A 19,740-nucleotide genomic window follows, 5' to 3' on the forward strand; every position below is an offset into this window, starting at 1 on the left:
AGGTCTTTAGAAAGACCTTTGGTGATGAGCTTGCTAGTAGACAAATCGAGTGTCGACACGTTATTGAGCAAGACTCCTGATGCAGGCCTGATGGCCGAAACACAACAGTTGTGTCGAGTTTTTTCATCAATAAACAAGCTTTTTAAGATTCTTGTCTCCAGGATTTGAATTTCCGTGGTCAAACATCCCACTCTCACTTATACTAATCAAAAAAGTTAACATGGTACGTGCTTTTGAAGGTGATCAGTTAGACCATAGTTAAATTATTGCTACAGTAGTACAAAGGAAATGGACACTTTCCAATCAAGCTATTCACTGCTTTTTCTACTTTATTATCCAAAGATTTCTGTAATAAAGTTTTCACTCGGCTGTGGTGTGTGGATACATGAACATTCTGTTTTTATGCATTACAACCAGACTATAAGGCAACAAGAGGCAAACATTTTGGAAAGGTGTATAGACTTTCTACAGCCACTGTGTAAGAACTTATGCAGCTGCTAAATAAACACTATCTTTAAAAAGTAGCTCAAGTATAACACTTCTCAAATAATGCTGATTCTGAAAACCCTGGGGTTTTTGTTGTTTTAACAATTTTTAATGTGGCACTGCAAGTACATCTAAATTCATTGCCACAGTGCTGTCCAAGGAACTTTCCACAGGGAGGCAAACCCTGCTATGACATCAGAAGCCACTGCTATAACTGCTGAACCACATTAAAACAAATTACTCAAAAAGAGAAAAGAAGTTTGTGACTTATAACCAATATTTCTTCCTAAAGAGTTCAGTGTTTATTTACAACGCCACTATCAAGCAGAAGATGAAGCAGCATACCTTTAAAAGGGAAACACAAAAGCATTTAAAAGCTAAGAAAATGTGTTTGTTTCCACCATTTGGACTGTACACAGACATGAAAAGTTGGAAAAAAGCAGGGATGGTAATGTTAGGGTAAGCACCAGGCATGACGCAGGAACAGGAAATAATCCTTTATTTTCCCTTTTTTTGTGTTTTCCTCTTTTCAGGTAACACTACAAAGACATTCAAATATTAAAGCCACATTACAGGGCTGTCCTTTAAACACATATAAAACAAACAGAAAAACCGTGTCCATTGACCCTATATCACAACATCATCAAATTAAGATTTCCTTTAAACTAAAAAAAAAAAAAAAGTGCGCCACTGGTCAAAGCAATATTGAAACCCTCCACAGAGAAACAGTCTGAACCATATGTTAATGGCAAGCAGGCCCTGGTCTATCAAATCTTTCAGATGGCAATTTACTAGATTCATGCAAGGATGCCTAAGCCAGATTCCCTCAGCATCTGAATATGCGGGACATCTTTCACTTCAAGGACTGACTAAGCAAACCACCAAAAACCTGACTGTACTACTTGTGGTTTCCAACAAGCAAATGTCAGCATGCAGATTAAAAAAATATAATGTAATAAATCAAAGATGAATGCAATTTTAATTGCCACACAAGTCCTGGTCACCTCTCAATAGAAGGCACTCATTGGTATGCAGAAAAGATCTGTAGTTTTGCAGCTTTCCTGCCCCTTAACTGTTTTTTTTAAATATATATATCTATCTATAGAAAGTTTTCACCCTGATTCTTCCTGACGACAGTTCTGCAAGGTCTAGCTCGGTTGCTAAAGAAGCACCTTCCTCTCCCCATGCAAACACTAAATTACTCTCTTCCATCCACTACAGCTCAGGTTCTTATAGAAGAATGCTTGCACTTGTGGGGTAAGGGAGGGATTTCAAGAGCATACACTTACTGGGGAAGAATGGTAGTCCCCAGCTCTGTGCTCTCAACAGAAGCCACAGGAACCTCACACTGCCCTCTTGCAGCAATTCTCCCGGTCGTCATTTAAGGCAATCTGTGTCTAAGGGAGCCCCCTTAAAACCAAAGGGGGTAATTCTACAGTGGCGCCTAAATGTAGGTGTGACAAACAAGTGCTCTTAGTGCCAATTCTATAAGGGCATTAAGGTGCACCTACCCTTTCATACAATAGTAGCAGAAAGCTGCTATGGCATTCTGAAACTTAACATGACAGCTTATGCCAGGCCAATAGCAGGTGTAAGCTGGTGTGCCCTAATGCACCTTGCAATGTGCACATCTGATACTATTCTATAAGGTGTGCACCTTGCTAGGCAGAACACCCTTGACACGTCCATGCTCTGCCCACTGGTAGAGCCCATGTGCTGTTACACATCATGTGGCTAGCGCACCACTTTTATAGAACAGCACCTAGCACATATGCGCAGAAATGCCAATTTGTGGTCTCATTCATTCACCCACATTAAATGCCCAATGCTATAAATCAATGGGTGTAATTGGTGCCTAAAATTAGGCTCCTTTATAGAATTGCCCTTAAGTGTTTTGTGTATTAATAAGAAACTCGTTTGTGTCCAAGATTTCCTGCAGACATGGTGCCCTTCCAAGAATGGAGACTGGGTCAAACTCACTCCTTTACCACCAGATAGCTAAAGGTGCAACTCTTCTGAACCTTTTCAATAAATGGAATAGCGATTTCTTAATCTGTGTATATGCCCCTCCAACTTGGGGCTGCGAATTCAGCAAGAGAGCAGGACAACCCAGATACTTCCCTCATCTGCCCACACCCCTTGTAACCTGTGGTTATCTTAAAGCTCACACAGTGGTGCTAGAGTCAAATATACCTGTCTCAGTTTGCCTATGTTGCTGTGGGGAGGGTTTCTTTAAAGAGGGGAAGCGGTGGCGCTGAATGAAGAGGAGGAGGAAGCGAGAAAGATGCTGTTGCTAGAAGCAACTTTGCTCTCATGGAATGATACAATTTAGCTTTGTTTTGTGTTTTTAATGATTTAAGCACAATTTAAAACAAATCTACAATACGTTATTCAAGGGGGAAAAAAAAAAGAACACTAAAATTGCCAAATGTCAGACTAAACAGCAACTCATATATATATATATTTATATATATATAAAAAAGTTAAAGTCATGAGAACTTTATCTTAGCAATATTACGGAAGTGGTTAGGCGGTTTCTGCTGCATCCTTCTTGTCCTTCTTCCCCTCGCCTTCCCCATCACCAGTTTCACCAGTGTCTCGCCTTCGTTTTCTGTTGCGGATGTTGGGCCTATTTTTCAGTGGTGGAAGGGGGTCCATGCCCAGCACCTTATGGACCTGCCTGAATGCCAGCATTCTCAAAGCGTGCTGTGAGAAAAAAAGAACATGTTAGTAACCAAATTCAACAATCAGGATATGCAGAACAAGCACTAGAAACCAGATCAGTCCACAAAAAGCTGACCAACATGGATGCAAAGAGTCATCTTTAATGCAGTCCACACAGTATGGTATAGCGAGGCTAGGCTCAGTGTACAGGTATGTAGGTCTGATTCCTGGCTCAGGACTTTCACTCCCTAGGTCAGCTGGGCTTGGGAATGCAGGGCAATGGTGGCATCTAGTGGCTGGATTTAGGGCTCACAATCGTAGTATTCAAGAAGGAGCTCTAGTGCAAGGCCCCTGGATGAGGATTGGAAGGAAAAAATGGGGTGTGGGGGGTAACCAAATTTGGGCACCAATGTGTCAAACATTTATTTAAGTCTGGAAAGTACTATTTTTTGACAATTTGTTTATAGTTTGATTATGATGCCTTTAATTGGTGAGACTAATATAACTTACACAGTTTGCCTCACCAAGTTGCAATGAATCAGACATATCTCAAGAGCTACGGAAAGTGCAGTGAGTGAAGAGAGATCTCCTTTCTAACCAAACCTGCACTGAGGAAAATACTGCCACATGGAAACAGAACTTCTCTGGATACAGTCAGCCATTTCAAAGTCTGTCCCTTTTCTGTTTTCTTGGATAGATTTTGTCATGTCCCAAATTGACTACTTGCACTGTATTTCTCCCACTTCTTCCAACAGATTATGCCACAGACTCAAACCATGTGATACATAGCACTTCCCAATTTACTCTGATTTTACTCCCACTTGTTTCAGTGTACACCCTATAAAGCGAATGCTACATACCTGTAGAAGGTATTCTCCGAGGACAGCAGGCTGATTGTTCTCACTGATGGGTGACGTCCACGGCAGCCCCTCCAATCGGAATCTTTACTAGCAAAGTCCTTTGCTAGCCCTCGCGCGCCCGCACGCACCGCGCATGCGCGGCCGTCTTCCCGCCCGAAACCGGCTCGAGCCGGCCAGTCTCGTATGTAGCAAAAGAGATACAAGGGAAGACACAACTCCAAAGGGGAGGCGGGCGGGTTTGTGAGAACAATCAGCCTGCTGTCCTCGGAGAATACCTTCTACAGGTATGTAGCATTCGCTTTCTCCGAGGACAAGCAGGCTGCTTGTTCTCACTGATGGGGTATCCCTAGCCCCCAGGCTCACTCAAAACAACAACCATGGTCAATTGGGCCTCGCAACGGCGAGGACATAACTGAGATTGACCTAAAAAAATTTACCAACTAACTGAGAGTGTAGCCTGGAACAGAACAAACAGGGCCCTCGGGGGTTGGAGTTGGATCCTAAAGCCCAAACAGGTTCTGAAGAACTGACTGCCCGAACCGACTGTCGCGTCGGGTATCCTGCTGCAGGCAGTAATGAGATGTGAATGTGTGGACAGATGACCACGTTGCAGCTTTGCAAATTTCTTCAATAGAGGCTGACTTCAAGTGGGCTACCGACGCAGCCATGGCTCTAACATTATGAGCCGTGACATGACCCTCAAGAGCCAGCCCCGCCTGGGTGTAAGTGAAGGAAATGCAATCTGCTAGCCAACTGGATATGGTGCGTTTCCCCACAGCCACTCCCCTCCTATTGGGATCGAAAGAAACAAACAATTGGGCGGACTGTCTGTTGGGCTGTGTCCGCTCCAGGTAGAAGGCCAATGCTCTCTTGCAGTCCAATGTGTGCAGCTGACGTTCAGCAGGGCAGGAATGAGGACGGGGAAAAAATGTTGGCAAGACAATTGACTGGTTCAGATGGAACTCCGACACGACCTTTGGCAAGAACTTAGGGTGAGTGCGGAGGACTACTCTGTTATGATGAAATTTGGTGTAAGGGGCCTGGGCTACCAGGGCCTGAAGCTCACTGACTCTACGAGCTGAAGTAACTGCCACCAAGAAAATGACCTTCCAGGTCAAGTACTTCAGATGGCAGGAGTTCAGTGGCTCAAAAGGAGGTTTCATCAGCTGGGTGAGAACGACATTGAGATCCCATGACACTGTAGGAGGCTTGATAGGGGGCTTTGACAACAGCAAACCTCTCATGAAGCGAACAACTAAAGGCTGTCCTGAGATCGGCTTACCTTCCACACGGTAATGGTATGCACTAATCGCACTAAGGTGAACCCTTACAGAGTTGGTCTTAAGACCAGACTCAGACAAGTGCAGAAGGTATTCAAGCAGGGTCTGTGTAGGACAAGAACGAGGATCTAGGGCCTTGCTGTCACACCAGACGGCAAACCTCCTCCATAAAAAGAAGTAACTCCTCTTAGTGGAATCTTTCCTGGAAGCAAGCAAGATGCGGGAGACACCCTCTGACAGACCCAAAGAGGCAAAGTCTACGCTCTCAACGTCCAGGCCGTGAGAGCCAGGGACCGGAGGCTGGGATGCAGAAGAGCCCCTTCGTCCTGCGTGATGAGGGTCGGAAAACACTCCAATCTCCACGGTTCTTCGGAGGATAACTCCCAGAAGAAGAGGGAACCAGATCTGGCGCGGCCAAAAAGGAGCAATCAGAATCATGGTGCCTCGGTCTTGCTTGAGTTTCAACAAAGTCTTCCCCACCAGAGGAATGGGAGGATAAGCATACAGCAGGCCCTCCCCCCAATGCAGGAGGAAGGCATCCGATGCCAGTCTGCCGGGGGCCTGAAGCCTGGAACAGAATTGAGGGACTTTGTGGTTTGCTCGAGATGCGAAGAGATCCACCAAGGGGGTGCCCCACGCTTGGAAGATCTGGCGCACCACTCGGGAATTGAGCGACCACTCGTGAGGTTGCATAATCCTGCTCAACCTGTCGGCCAGACTGTTGTTTACGCCTGCCAGATATGTGGCTTGGAGCACCATGCCGTGCCGGCGAGCCCAGAGCCACATGCTGACGGCTTCCTGACACAGGGGGCGAGATCCGGTGCCCCCCTGCTTGTTGACGTAGTACATGGCAACCTGGTTGTCTGTCTGAATTTGGATAATTTGGTGGGACAGCCGATCTCTGAAAGCCTTCAGAGCGTTCCAGATCGCTCGCAACTCCAGAAGATTGATCTGTAGATCGCGTTCCTGGAGGGACCAGCTTCCTTGGGTGTGAAGCCCATCTACATGAGCTCCCCATCCCAGGAGAGACGCATCCGTTGTCAGCACTTTTTGTGGCTGAGGAATTTGGAAAGGACGTCCCAGAGTCAAACTGGACCAAATCGTCCACCAATACAGGGATTCGAGAAAACTCGTGGACAGGTGGATCACGTCTTCTAGATCCCCAGCAGCCTGAAACCACTGAGAAGCTAGGGTCCATTTAGCAGATCTCATATGAAGGCGGGCCATGGGAGTCACATGAACTGTGGAGGCCATGTGGCCCAGCAATCTCAACATCTGCCGAGCTGTGATCTGCTGGGACGCTCGCACCCGCGAGACGAGGGACAACAAGTTGTTGGCTCTCGCCTCTAGGAGATAGGCGCGAGCCGTCCGAGAATCCAGCAGAGCTCCTATGAATTCGAGTCTCTGCGCTGGGAGAAGATGGGACTTTGGGTAATTTATTACAAACCCCAGTAGCTCCAGGAGGCGAATAGTCATCTGCATGGACTGCAGGGCTCCTGCCTCGGACGTGTTCTTCACCAGCCAATCGTCGAGATATGGGAACACGTGCACCCCCAGCCTGCGAAGTGCTGCTGCTACTACAGCCAAGCACTTTGTGAACACCCTGGGCGCAGAGGCGAGCCCAAAGGGTAGCACACAGTACTGGAAGTGACGTGTGCCCAGCTGAAATCGCAGATACTGTCTGTGAGCTGGCAGTATCGGGATGTGTGTGTAGGCATCCTTCAAGTCCAGAGAGCATAGCCAATCGTTTTCCTGAATCATGGGAAGGAGGGTGCCCAGGGAAAGCATCCTGAACTTTTCTTTTACGAGATATTTGTTCAGGGCCCTTAGGTCTAGGATGGGACGCATCCCCCCTGTTTTCTTTTCCACAAGGAAGTACCTGGAATACAATCCCAGCCCTTCTTGCCCGGATGGCACGGGCTCGACCGCATTGGCGCTGAGAAGGGCGGAGAGTTCCTCTGCAAGTACCTGCTTGTGCTGGAAGCTGTAAGACTGAGCTCCCGGTGGACAATTTGGAGGTTTTGAGGCCAAATTGAGGGTGTATTCCTGCCGGACTATTTGCAGAACCCACTGGTCGGAGGTTATGAGAGGCCACCTTTGGTGAAAAGCTTTCAACCTCCCCCCGACCGGCAGGTCGCCCGGCACTGACACTTGTATGTCGGCTATGCTCTGCTGGAGCCAGTCAAAAGCTCGCCCCTTGCTTTTGCTGGGGAGCCGCGGGGCCTTGCTGAGGCGCACGCTGCTGACGAGAGCGAGCGCGCTGGGGCTTAGCCTGGGCCGCAGGCTGTCGAGAAGGAGGATTGTACCTACGCTTGCCAGAAGAGTAGGGAACAGTCCTCCTTCCCCAAAAAAATCTTCTACCTGTAGAGGTAGATGCTGAAGGCTGCCGGCGGGAGAACTTGTCGAAAGCGGTATCCCGCTGGTGGAGATGCTCTACCACCTGTTCGACCTTCTCTCCAAAAATATTGTCCGCACGGCAAGGCGAGTCCGCAATCCGCTGCTGGAGTCTATTCTCCAGGTCGGAGGCACGCAGCCATGAGAGCCTGCGCATCACCACACCTTGAGCAGCGGCCCTGGACGCAACATCAAAGGTGTCATACACCCCTCTGGCCAGGAATTTTCTGCACGCCTTCAGCTGCCTGACCACCTCCTGAAAAGGCTTGGCTTGCTCAGGGGGGAGCGCATCAACCAAGCCCGCCAACTGCCGCACATTGTTCCGCATGTGTATGCTCGTGTAGAGCTGGTAAGACTGGATTTTGGCCACGAGCATAGAGGAATGGTAGGCCTTCCTCCCAAAGGAGTCTAAGGTTCTAGAGTCTTTGCCCGGGGGCGCCGAAGCATGCTCTCTAGAACTCTTAGCCTTCTTTAGGGCCAGATCCACAACTCCAGAGTCGTGAGGCAACTGAGTGCGCATCAGCTCTGGGTCCCCATGGATCCGGTACTGGGACTCGATCTTCTTGGGGATGTGGGGATTACTTAGTGGCTTGGTCCAGTTCGCAAGCAATGTCTTTTTCAGGACATGGTGCAAGGGAACAGTGGACGCTTCCTTAGGTGGAGAAGGATAGTTCAGGAGCTCAAACATTTCAGCCCTGGGCTCGTCCTCCACAACCACCGGGAAGGGGATGGCCGTAGACATCTCCCGGACAAAGGAAGCGAAAGACAGACTCTCAGGAGGAGAAAGCTGTCTTTCAGGGGAGGGAGTAGGATCAGAAGGAAGACCCTCAGACTCCTCGTCAGAGAAATATCTGGGGTCTTCCTCTTCCTCCCACGAGGCCTCACCCTCGGTGTCAGACACAAGTTCACGAACCTGTGTCTGGAACCTCGCCCGGCTCGACTCAGTGGAGCCACGTCCACGATGGGGGCGTCGAGAGGTAGACTCCCTCGCTCGCATCGGCGAAGCTCCCTCCGCCGACGTAGTCGGGGAGCCCTCCTGGGAGGTGGCCGCAGTCGGCACCGCACGCGGTACCGACGTCGGGGACCTCACCCCGGGCGATGGGCCAGCTGGCGCCACGCTCGACGGTACCGGAGGCGCAAGCACCGCCGGTACCGGAGGGGTAGGGCGCAACAGCTCTCCCAGAATCTCTGGGAGAACGGCCCGGAGGCTCTCGTTCAGAGCGGCTGCAGAGAAAGGCATGGAGGCCGATGCAGGTGTCGACGTCAGAACCTGTTCCGGGCGTGGAGGCTGTTCCGGGCTGTCCAGAGTGAAGCGCATCGACACCTCCTGCACAGAGGGTGAGCGGTCCTCTCGGTGCAGATGCCTGCTGGGTGCCGACTCCCTCGGCGACCCAGAGCTCTCGGTGCCGACGCGGGGAGGAGACCGGTGTCGATGCTTCTTCGACTTCTTCCGAAGCATGTCACCGGAGCTCCCCGGCACCGACGAGGAGGACGTAGAATCCAGCCGTCGCTTCCTCGGGGCCGAGGTCGAAGGAGGTCGATCTCGGGGGGGCTGTACCGCAGGAGCCCTCAGGGTAGGGGGAGACCCACCCGAAGGCTCACCGCCACCAGCAGGGGAATGGACAGCCCTCACCTGCACTCCTGACGATGCACCACCGTCCGACGACATCAGCAGACGAGGTCCCGGTACCACCGACGTCGATGCAGCTATCCGATGTCTCGGCGCCGATGCAGAGGGCCGATGCACTCGATGCACTGGCGGCCGAGGATTAAGGTCTGGACGCTGACGACGTCGATGCACTCGATGACCCTGGTGCCGATGCCGACGAAAAGCCCGAGAACAAAACGTTCCACTGGGCCAATCTCGCTACCTGAGTCCGCCTTTGTAACAGGGAACACAGACTACAGTTCTGAGGACGGTGCTCGGCCCCCAGACACTGAAGACACGACGAGTGCCTATCAGTGAGCGAGATTACCCGGGCGCACTGGGTGCACTTCTTGAAGCCGCTGGAAGGCTTCGATGTCATGGGCGGAAAAATCACGCCGGCGAAATCAAAATCCGAAATGACGAAGGTGAGCACCAAAACTTTAAGGGAGAAAAATCTCGACTGAGGCCGAAAAGAGGCCTACCCCGACGACGAAAGAAAACTTACCGGGGCAAAATCTGAAAAATACGGGAAGGGGCAAACGAAACCCGAGGGCTTCCGGAGCACTTCCCAACAGTTTGAAGATTTTCCGAAGAAAAAACACGTCGAAAAACGGACGCGCGAGGTCGACTTTCCGGGGCTCGACACGGCGAAAAAACGACCGTACCGAGTGCGGACGAAAGAAGACTGGCCGGCTCGAGCCGGTTTCGGGCGGGAAGACGGCCGCGCATGTGCGGTGCGCGCGGGCGCGCGAGGGCTAGCAAAGGACTTTGCTAGTAAAGATTCGGATTGGAGGGGCTGCCGTGGACGTCACCCATCAGTGAGAACAAGCAGCCTGCTTGTCCTCGGAGAAAATTACATAAGATAAGACACTACCTCCAGCATAAAATATTGACACTGAATCACAAAGTCCTACATTGAGGGGTTCCTTCCAATCTGTCTTCTCTTATCTTCCCGTACAGTCCCTCACAGGCTTTATGGTCTTCTTCCAAACAATGTCAGTCTCCCACCTGTGTATTGTGCAAGGCTTGACTCTACCCACCACTCTGCTTTTTTTCTCTATTGTACCCACTCTGGAATTTATACATCAGATTCAGCACCTTATTAAAGGCCCATCTTTTTTCATTGGCACTCTGTGGAGGTTCCTAGCCTTGCTGCCAGAAGTCCACTGAACTTCCCCTCTTTCCTCCTCCTTTCCTTTGTATTCTTCTGTCCTATCATACAATTGTAGTTCTTTTCGATTACTTCTTTTGCATTTGTAAACTACTTTGATTTTACCTGAAAGGCAGTAATAAGTACTGAATAAATAAACAAACAAACATACTTGGGGTTACCATCCTCTCTTCTCAAACCTGCTCATTCCATATATCCCTACATAAACACTTTGCTCATCTCAACAAAACCTTATGGCAATTCCATCACATACATTTATACCTGGAAGCAGCCAGATGCACTATCATGCTGAGTTAGACCAAGGACCATCGAAGCTAGCACCCTGTCTCCAACAGTGACTAGTCCAAGTTCCAAGTACCCAGCAAATCCCTAAAAGCATTTTATTTTCACAGCTCATTTCAACAGTCTTTCCCAAGTCTGTCTGGCTTAGAATTTATTATAGAACTTTCCTCCAGGATCTTGTCTAGACCTTTGAACCTTGCTATCTTAAATAGCCTTAAGTTATTTTGGCTGCTGAAGGACATGATCAACTATAAGCTGTGTTAAAAAAACAAAAACAAAACCCAAACCCTTTTACAATTGGTTTTCAGCCTTCTGATTGTTAACTTCATGGACTGTCTTGTTGCTTTTGTGCTATTTGAAAGATTAACCAACAATCCTCTATTTACCATACCATACACAATAGTAAAGCCTGTAGAAAATTGGCATTTATGTAACAAAAAAAAAGTGTTTTACATAGGCTACATCTTCATATTTCTAGCAGGATATACTCAGAAGCAAATAGCTGCTGAAGTAAGGCATAGTGTGGGGCAGCCTTCCAGTTTATTTTGTTCTATGTCAAATATTGCTGCTGTGTATGTGTAAAGTTTTTATGGATGTTTTATTGTGAACTGCCTAGTGTTTACGTGGAATATCAATAAAATATTTTTTTTAAATGACACAGAAGAGTAGAGTCCTGTAGCCAGAGGCATGCTTTTTGCCAATTGTGCACTGTGTGTGTGCTGGAGCAAAGAGTGGCACCACTGCTAACCAGTTCACTTTCACTTCCCAAGGCTAGACTGTGGCTCTGGCTCTACCCCCTTGCCACCATCAAAGGCTTCTGACCACATTCAGCACTTCCTCAGGCCAAGGCTTTCAGCATCCTCTAGCTGCAGCCAGCCAATGAGAAACTGTGATGCTAGTAGGTGTGCAAGTATTTTTATATAATCCACACCTAGTTAAATCTCTACATCCCCAACTTGAGAGAGAAAAAAAACCTGCATAACTCGTGGGGTATATATATATATATATGCAAAAATACAGTAACTGTACCCCCCTACTTATGATTTTATAAACTTCTCTGCAATTCTATTTCTCTCTTTTTTTTATATATAAAGTCACAGCAACATACTATCCACAAAGACCTCAAGGTCTTTTTCCTGGGAGGTAATTCAGCATCCAGCATTTGCTACCTATAGTTGAGACCCTCCCCTCCCCACCCCACCATGTGCCCTTAGCCACATGAAATTTCAACTGCCATACAGATACACACAATTTAGGAACAGCAAGCAAGCATTGTGGTTCTTAGCATTTGTCATGCAAGTATCTTCCCACCAGTACAACAGCACTTCCAGCAATGCTTATCTTACACACACAGGCCACACTTTAAGCGAATGATAACCCCTTTTCTCCATTACAAAAATGACAATAGCAAAAATGCATCTGTGCCACAAGCTTAAGGGTATTTAGGTTACAAAGGACATGCTGCTTTGTCAGCAAAAATTCTGTGCACTTCTTTCTGGCATCAAAACTGCAGATATCATTATTGAAAGAACTTTCTTACAGATCATGGCCCTAAACTGGCTTGGTGAAACAGTGGCAGAGCAAAAGGACCTGGTTTTGGCTCTTGGGTAAGGTCTTTAATGCTAGGATGGTTTGGCTAGGTAGGAGGTTATAAAAACAAACAAATAAAAAGGTGGGTGGGTGAACCTCCCAAGAAGCTATAAATGAAGGCTCATAGTACAGCAGGCCAATAAAAGCCAATTTCAATTGAATGGGAAACTTGGTGGGCGAGGAGAAGCAAAAATACAATAAACTTCTCCCTTTACAAAATACAGCCAGCCACAGACAAGGAAAAATTTGGTCTCATTTCCTAATCTTCTTTCCATGAGATCAACCAGACCATTTCAGAACTGTTGGTTATGTCCTCCCAACCAACAGATGGAGACAGACTATAAGGTGCTGTAAGCTCTGCCCTATAAGAGGCACTAAGTAGCCCTAATGGCTCAGTATTCCTGTAACAAAGCAGAATGCAACTCTCTTATCACAAAGCAAGGAGGGATCCAACCAGTAGCAACTATCTCTGGCATAGAACATCCTAAGGCCTCCATGCCTCCTTCACTCCGAGGCAGCATCACCACCTGGTAGGAGGGCTTCTGGACTGGTATGGCTGGAATCAAGGAAAGAAAATTATCAGATAAGACCACATTTTCCCTCACTTATCATCCACCAGAGGACAGGCAGTACGCTATATTCTGACAGTTGGGAATCCCTAACTTCTAGGCTGCCTTCAATAAAAAATAGAGAACAACAGACTTGCTTATTTACATCTTTTTCACTTATTTAAAAAAAAAAAAAAAAAAAACATTTTTAGGCAGCCTGCAACAGAAAGAATTGGGCCGGAGAGGAGGGGGAATTTGATTCTAGACCCCAAACAGATTCTAAAGGACTGTCTAACCAAACTGACAGTCACGTCGGGGAGTCCTGTTCCAAACAGTAGTGAAATGAAAACTGAAGAGCATGTTGCAGCTCTGCAAAAAATTTCCTTTATGGAGGCTTATCTCATGTGAGCTACTGAAGCAGCCATGGCTCTGACATTATGAGCCATGACATGACTCTCCAGAGTCAGCTCAATCTATAAGTAATAGAAAGGCAGTCTTCCAGCCAATTTGCCTATGGCAGCCCACACTATTTGGGTCAAAAGACATGAAAATCTGGGCAGACTTTCTATGGGCTTTAGTCCACCCCAGATAGAAGGCCAAGGATCTCTTACAGTCAAAAGTGTGAAGTGTTTTTACACCTTTGTGGACATGAAGTTTTGAGATTGACTTCAGGTTATCTGGAGTTTGTAAGTTACATAAGTATTGCCATACCGGGAAAGACCAAAGGTCCATCGAGCCCAGCATCCTGTTTCCAACAGTGGCCAATCCAGCTCACAGATACCCGGCAAGATCCCAAAAATGTACAAAACATTTTATACTGCTTATCCCAGAAATAGTGGATTTTCGTCCATCTAATAACGGTCTATGGACTTTTCCTTTAGGAAGCCATCCAAACCTTTTTTAAACTCTGCTAAGCTAACCGTCTTTACCACATTCTCTGGCAACTAATTCCAGAGTTTAATTACACGTTGAGTGAAGAAAACTTTTCTCCGATTCGTTTTAAATTTACTACGTTGTAGCTTCATCACATGCCCCCTATTCCTAGTATTTTTGGAAAGCGTGAACAGACGCTTCACATCTACCCGTTCAACTCCACTCACTATTTTATAGACCTCTATCATATCTCCGCTCAGCCGCCTTTTCTCCAAGCTGAAGAGCCCTAGCCACTTTAGTCTTTCCTCATAGTGAAGTCGTCCTTCTCTGCACCGTTTCTAATTCCACTATATCTTTTTTGAGATACGGCGACCAGAATTGAACACAATATTCGAGGTGCAGTCGCACCATGGAGCGATACACAGGCATTATAACATCCTCATTTTTGTTTTCCATTCCTTTCCTAATAATACCTAACATTCTATTTGCTTTCTTAGCCGCAGCAGCACACTGAGCAGAAGGTTTCAACGTATCACCGACAACGACACCTAGATCCCTTTCTTGGTCCGTGACTCCTAATGTGGAACCTTGCATGACGTAGCTATAATTTGGGTTCCTCTTTCCCACATGCATCACTTTGCACTTGCTCACATTAAACGTCATCTGCCATTTAGACGCCCAGTCTCCCAGTCTCGTAAGGTCCGCTTGTAATTTTTCCACAATCCTCCCGCGATTTAACGACTTTGACTAACTTTGTGTCATCAGCAAATTTAATTACCTCACTAGTTACTCCCATCTCTAGGTCATTTATAAATATGTTAAAAAGCAGCGGTCCCAGCACAGACCCCTGGGGAACCCCATTAACTACCCTTCTCCATTGAGAATACTGACCATTTAACCCTACTCTCTGTTTTCTATCTTTTAACCAGTTTTTAATCCACAATAGAACACTACCTCCTATCCCATGACTCTCCAATTTCCTCTGGAGTCTTTCATGAGGTACTTTGTCAAACACTTTCTGAAAATCCAGATACACAATATCAACAGGCTCCCCTTTATCCACATTTGTTCACCCCTTCAAAAACTCATCTTTTTTTCTCTGTATATATCTGATGGAGGAGACTTGTAAACTTCTATATATGGGATACTCTTCTTTCTTAGGGGTTATGTTAATTTAAAGTAAGTTCTGGATAGTGTAACTTCCTAGGGTTGTCCTAGTTTTCTTTTACATATTGCAATCCGCACTGATCCAAAATTTGTTATGTAGCGGAATATAAGTTTTATTGTAACTATAATTGCAACCCTGGGCAAGTCACTTAAGCCTTCATTGCTCCAGATACGAAACAGATTGTGAGCCCACTAGGGACAGCGAAAGTACCTGAAGATGATATGCAAACTACTTTGGTTATACCACAGAAAGGTGGTATATTTATTTATTTGCTGCACTTGTATCCCACATTTTCCCACCTATTTGCAGGCTCAATGTGGCTTACAAAATGTTACAACATATACACATTATAGAATAAGAATTTCAGAGTATATATACAGATGGGTACATAAGAATATCATAGCAATCATATTAACGGAATAATAATTTTACAATTGTTACAAATAAGAGTGTATAAGTAAATCATATTGGATTGGAAGTGGATTGATAAATATAACATAATGATATCAAATGGATGACCCTTATCTTACCAAAGAATAGCAATACTCCATGCTACCAACCCCTGGGATTAGTGTCAGCTTTCCCTGTGTCTACCTTAATAGCAGTTTATGGACATTTCCTCCAGAAACTTGTACAAATCCTTTTTAAACTCAGATACACCACCTTTCTAATTGTAACCTGCAACCCTATCTGGACTATTTTTAGGGGGAAAAATTTAGGGGAAAAAAATTCATCCTCTCTCCTACTGGCTGTCTGGAACAGTTACCGCGATTGAAACTATGCTTTCCTGGAGCCAGTCAAAAGCTAGTTCTTTTTTTTTTTACTGGAGAGCTGACTGGGGTTTTTGGGATCTCTGTTTCGGGCGACAGCAAGGTCCGAGTCATCTGGGAATAGCATTTGGGGGGGGGGGGGGGGAGGAAGAGGATACCCACACCTACGTCCAATGCCCTCCACTAAAAAACCTCATCTGAGCTGGGAGTGGGCCTGGATAGTGATTTCATATCCAAATGTTGCTTGATGAGGTAAGCAGTTGCTTGAGCACTCTCGACAAAATGGATATCTCCACAGCATGGAACATCTGCTGGCTTCTCCTGATCATGAGGTTACAGGTCTAAGGCCTGCAGCCAGGCGAGTCTGCTGATCCAAATCCCCATTGCAATGGCTCTGGATACAGTTCTGAAAATATCATAGGTTGCCCCAGCCATGTATTTTCTGAATTCCTCGTGCACCATGTTCTGCAAGTGCATGCTCATGAAGAACTATGTAGGACTTAAGCATAGCATTCTGATAAAAACTTTCTCCAAAAGACTCACAAGATCCTCTCCTCTCTCCCCGGGAACACTGAGTTGTCTTTGCACTCTTGGCTCTTTTGAGAGTGGATTCAATCATCATGGAATGGTGAAAAATCTGAAGCTTCTCGAATCCCAGAGCCTTCTGGGCTCTGTATTGAGTTGACCTTGTTGATTTACAGAGAAGAGGGTCTCACACATTTTCATCTGTAATAGCTTCATGATTATGTGCACTGGAACTGTCACAGCTTTTTTCTGGAGGATCATCAAACTGCAGATGTCTAATATCTCTGTTCTGGACTCATCCTCAGTCTGTAACTCAACTGGGATGAGGGTAGACCAAAAGATCCCTCCTCTGAGATGATCTCTGGTGCTTCATCAGATGCCCAGGAGAACTCAGAATCTGATTCATGAAAGTACTTCCCAGAGGACTACTGAGTCTCTACCTGTCTTGAGTGACTGACCTCACAGTCAAGTCAGGGGGCCTGTGGTGTCCACGCACCTGGGACTTCCTGTGTGTTGGGGAAGCTCCTCCTCCACAAAGGGCTAAAGATCAAACACTGGTGCAGCATGCACCGACCCTGATGGGTCTTGAGTATGGTCTGTACAGCCTCTGGCCTCAGCATTAATGTCGCCATAGCATCCTGCTGAGCAAAGAAGTACTCCATGTATTCCTTAAATCTACCCATGAGATGCTCCTCGACAGCCATCATTGCAAACGACTGGTACTTAGTTGGTGTGGTCACATCCTTCAGAGACACTCAAGGCGGATTGGTGCAAAGTATCAGCTCCTGTAGACTGACATGTCATGTCAAGGAGCTACCGTCACATCAGGAGCACTTCAAGAGTGACCTCAGTGTCTCAATGCTCTCAGCTCCGTGCTTTGAGGGACAGCAATATTGATGCATCCTGGCCTTCATCTGACATCCAGCATTGGCATCTCATAGAAACATAGAATAATGTAGGCAGATCAAGAGCATATAGCCTATCCAGTCTGCCCATCCATGCCATCTACTCTCCTTATCACTCCCTTAGAGATCCTATGTATTGTTCCACGCTCTCTTGCATTCAGATACTCTTTTCATATCCACCACTTCCCACCAGGAGGCAATTCCACAAATTCACCATCCTTTCTGTGAAGAAGTATTTCCTTAGGTTACTTCTGAGTCTATTCCCTTTCACCTTCATTCTATGCCCCTCATTCCAGAGCTTCCTTTTAACTGAAAGAGACTTGCCTCTTGTGCATTTATCCCTCAGCGCCAACGAAGATGAATCCTTCCTCTTCCTTGGGAGGGAATCAGAAGATGCCCAATCCTTATGGCCTTTATTGACCTTCAATATCGATGGAGGTTAAGACCCTCTCAATGTCGCTGCACCCTCAGTGTCTGAAACAGCTCCTGGAGACACGCAGACTGGTGCTCCCCCTTTGCTGATGTACTGGACTTCCTAATGCCAAAAATCCTTTTATGCTGCTTCTTACAACCTCTGATGCCGCTTCTTATCTGCAAACAAAGTTTTCAGGAGGAGAAATCATGATTGGGTCCCATTGTGATGGGCTTGGTCCTGTTGCATTGGGGACACTTTTTTAAGCCACTGGAAGCCTTCTGCTGGGACATGTCAGGAAAAACAGATGCAGCAAAATCAAACTGCTCAAATGTGAAAATTCTACCTAGCTGGCCAGCTGCCTGAGGCCTATGAGGCTTAGTGGGGTGCAAAATGCCAAAAACCCTAAGGCAAACTACTGGGGAAAGAAGCCCTACATGACAGTGACAGGACTTACTACAGGCAAAAGAAGGTTAAATTAGATTTACCAGCTACTCCTTGAGACCCTCCACACCAGTTCTGATACTTGGTTATACCCTCCTACCAGCAGGTTGAGACTGAGAACTGTAATGTTTGCAGGTAAAATCTAAACCATCCACAACTCCAAACAACTAGATGGAATTGAAACAGTGTAAGTGCACAGGCTATGACGTGCCAGCCTGAGAGTTTATTCAATCTTGTTTCTTCAGCTATTATATTTATTTTTTATTTGTAAGTTATTACTGTTTTGCACCAACAACTATAGTGAAATAAATTAGGGTGAGTCCTAGACAGGTCTGGAGGGACTCAAGGAAAGAAATTAGCAGGTAGGTCTAATTTATCCTTCGTTCCACCAGACTAGTCTAGACACTTGGGATGTACCAAAACAATGCTTAACTAGGGTGAGACCACATGATCTCCACACTCTGGCCCCTAGTGCCGTATCATTACATGCAAGGACATCCAGTCTGTATTAATGAGAAAAGGAGTGCAATGAAGGCCAAGTCACTGTTTTGCGAATCTCTACAGGTCAGATAAGAGTATGTTCTGCCCAAGATGTTGCCTGTCCACTTGTTGAATGAGATCTCAACGATTCCGGGATAGAACAGCAATGCAGGACTATAACTGAACATTACAGCCTCTTTGATCTACTTGGCAACTGTAGCCTTATTAGCAGTCTCTCCTTTCCATACCCTCCACAGACAAACAGCCTATCATAATTTCTGAACTCCTTCATTCTCTCAAGATTAATGTGCACTGTCCGACTGACATCTAATATGTGGAGTTCGATCAAATCTGGATCTAATGCCTCCTTCCTAAACACCAGCAATGAAATAGACAGATATGAAAACGAGGCAATATCTTGAGGACAGAACTGACTTCAAGACAACCTTTGCCTCTGAAATGATTAAGAAAGGTTCCTGGCAGGAAAGTGAAGATACATACCTGTAGCAGGTATTCTCCGAGGATGGCAAGCTGATTGTTCTCACGACTGGGTTGCTGTCCACGGCGGCCCCACAAACGGAATTTTTTTCAAAGCAAAAAAATCTTCAAGCTTTGACATAACCTTCTGGCGCGCGCGCACTGCACATGCGCGGCCATCTTCCCACCTGTCGCGCGAGAGACCCGCTCAGTTATATACAAAAGCAAAAATGAAAGAACAACAACTCAAAAGGGGAGGTGGGCGGGTTTGTAAGAACAATCAGCCTGCTGTCTTCGGAGAATACCTGCTACAGGTATGTATCTTCCCTTTCTCCGAGGACAAGCAGGCTGCTTGTTCTCATGACTGGGGTATCCCTACCACCCAGGCTCACTCAGAACAACAAACATTGGTCAATTGGGCCTCGCAACGGCGAGGACATAAGAATTCACCTATGAACTAGAACATCTAACTGAGAGTGCAGCCTGGAACAGAATAAAAATGAGCCTAGGGGGGTGGAGTTGGATTCTAAACCCCAAACAGATTCTGCAGCACCGACTGCCCAAACCGACTGTTGCGTCGGGTATCTTGCAGAAGGCAGTAGTGAGATGTGAATGTGTACATTGATGACCACGTTGCAGCCTTGCAAATCTCTTCTATAGTGGCTGACTTCAAGTGGGCCACCGACACTGCCATGGCTCTAACACTATGAGCCGTGACATGATCCTCAAGAGTGAGCCCAGCCTGGGCATAAGTGAAGGAAAT

The 19,740-nt window shown here is 46.6% G+C and overlaps 1 protein-coding gene across 2 annotated transcripts in view; it reads right to left on the minus strand.

Moving 5' to 3' along the window:
* Nucleotides 1-970: 970 nt before the first annotated feature.
* The window catches only part of ZFR2 (zinc finger RNA binding protein 2), a 324,672-nt gene continuing 305,902 nt past the window's right edge, over nt 971-19,740 (minus strand). For both annotated transcript variants that reach the window (XM_030220048.1, XM_030220047.1), the window contains one exon: nt 971-3,192. In XM_030220048.1, coding sequence (XP_030075908.1) covers nt 3,013-3,192 — 180 coding nt within the window. In that variant the 3' untranslated portion in view covers nt 971-3,012. The remainder of the gene's footprint in view (nt 3,193-19,740) is intronic.

The sequence above is a fragment of the Microcaecilia unicolor genome, chromosome 11 (genome assembly GCF_901765095.1).
Source record: "Microcaecilia unicolor chromosome 11, aMicUni1.1, whole genome shotgun sequence".
Lineage (NCBI taxonomy): Eukaryota > Metazoa > Chordata > Amphibia > Gymnophiona > Siphonopidae > Microcaecilia > Microcaecilia unicolor.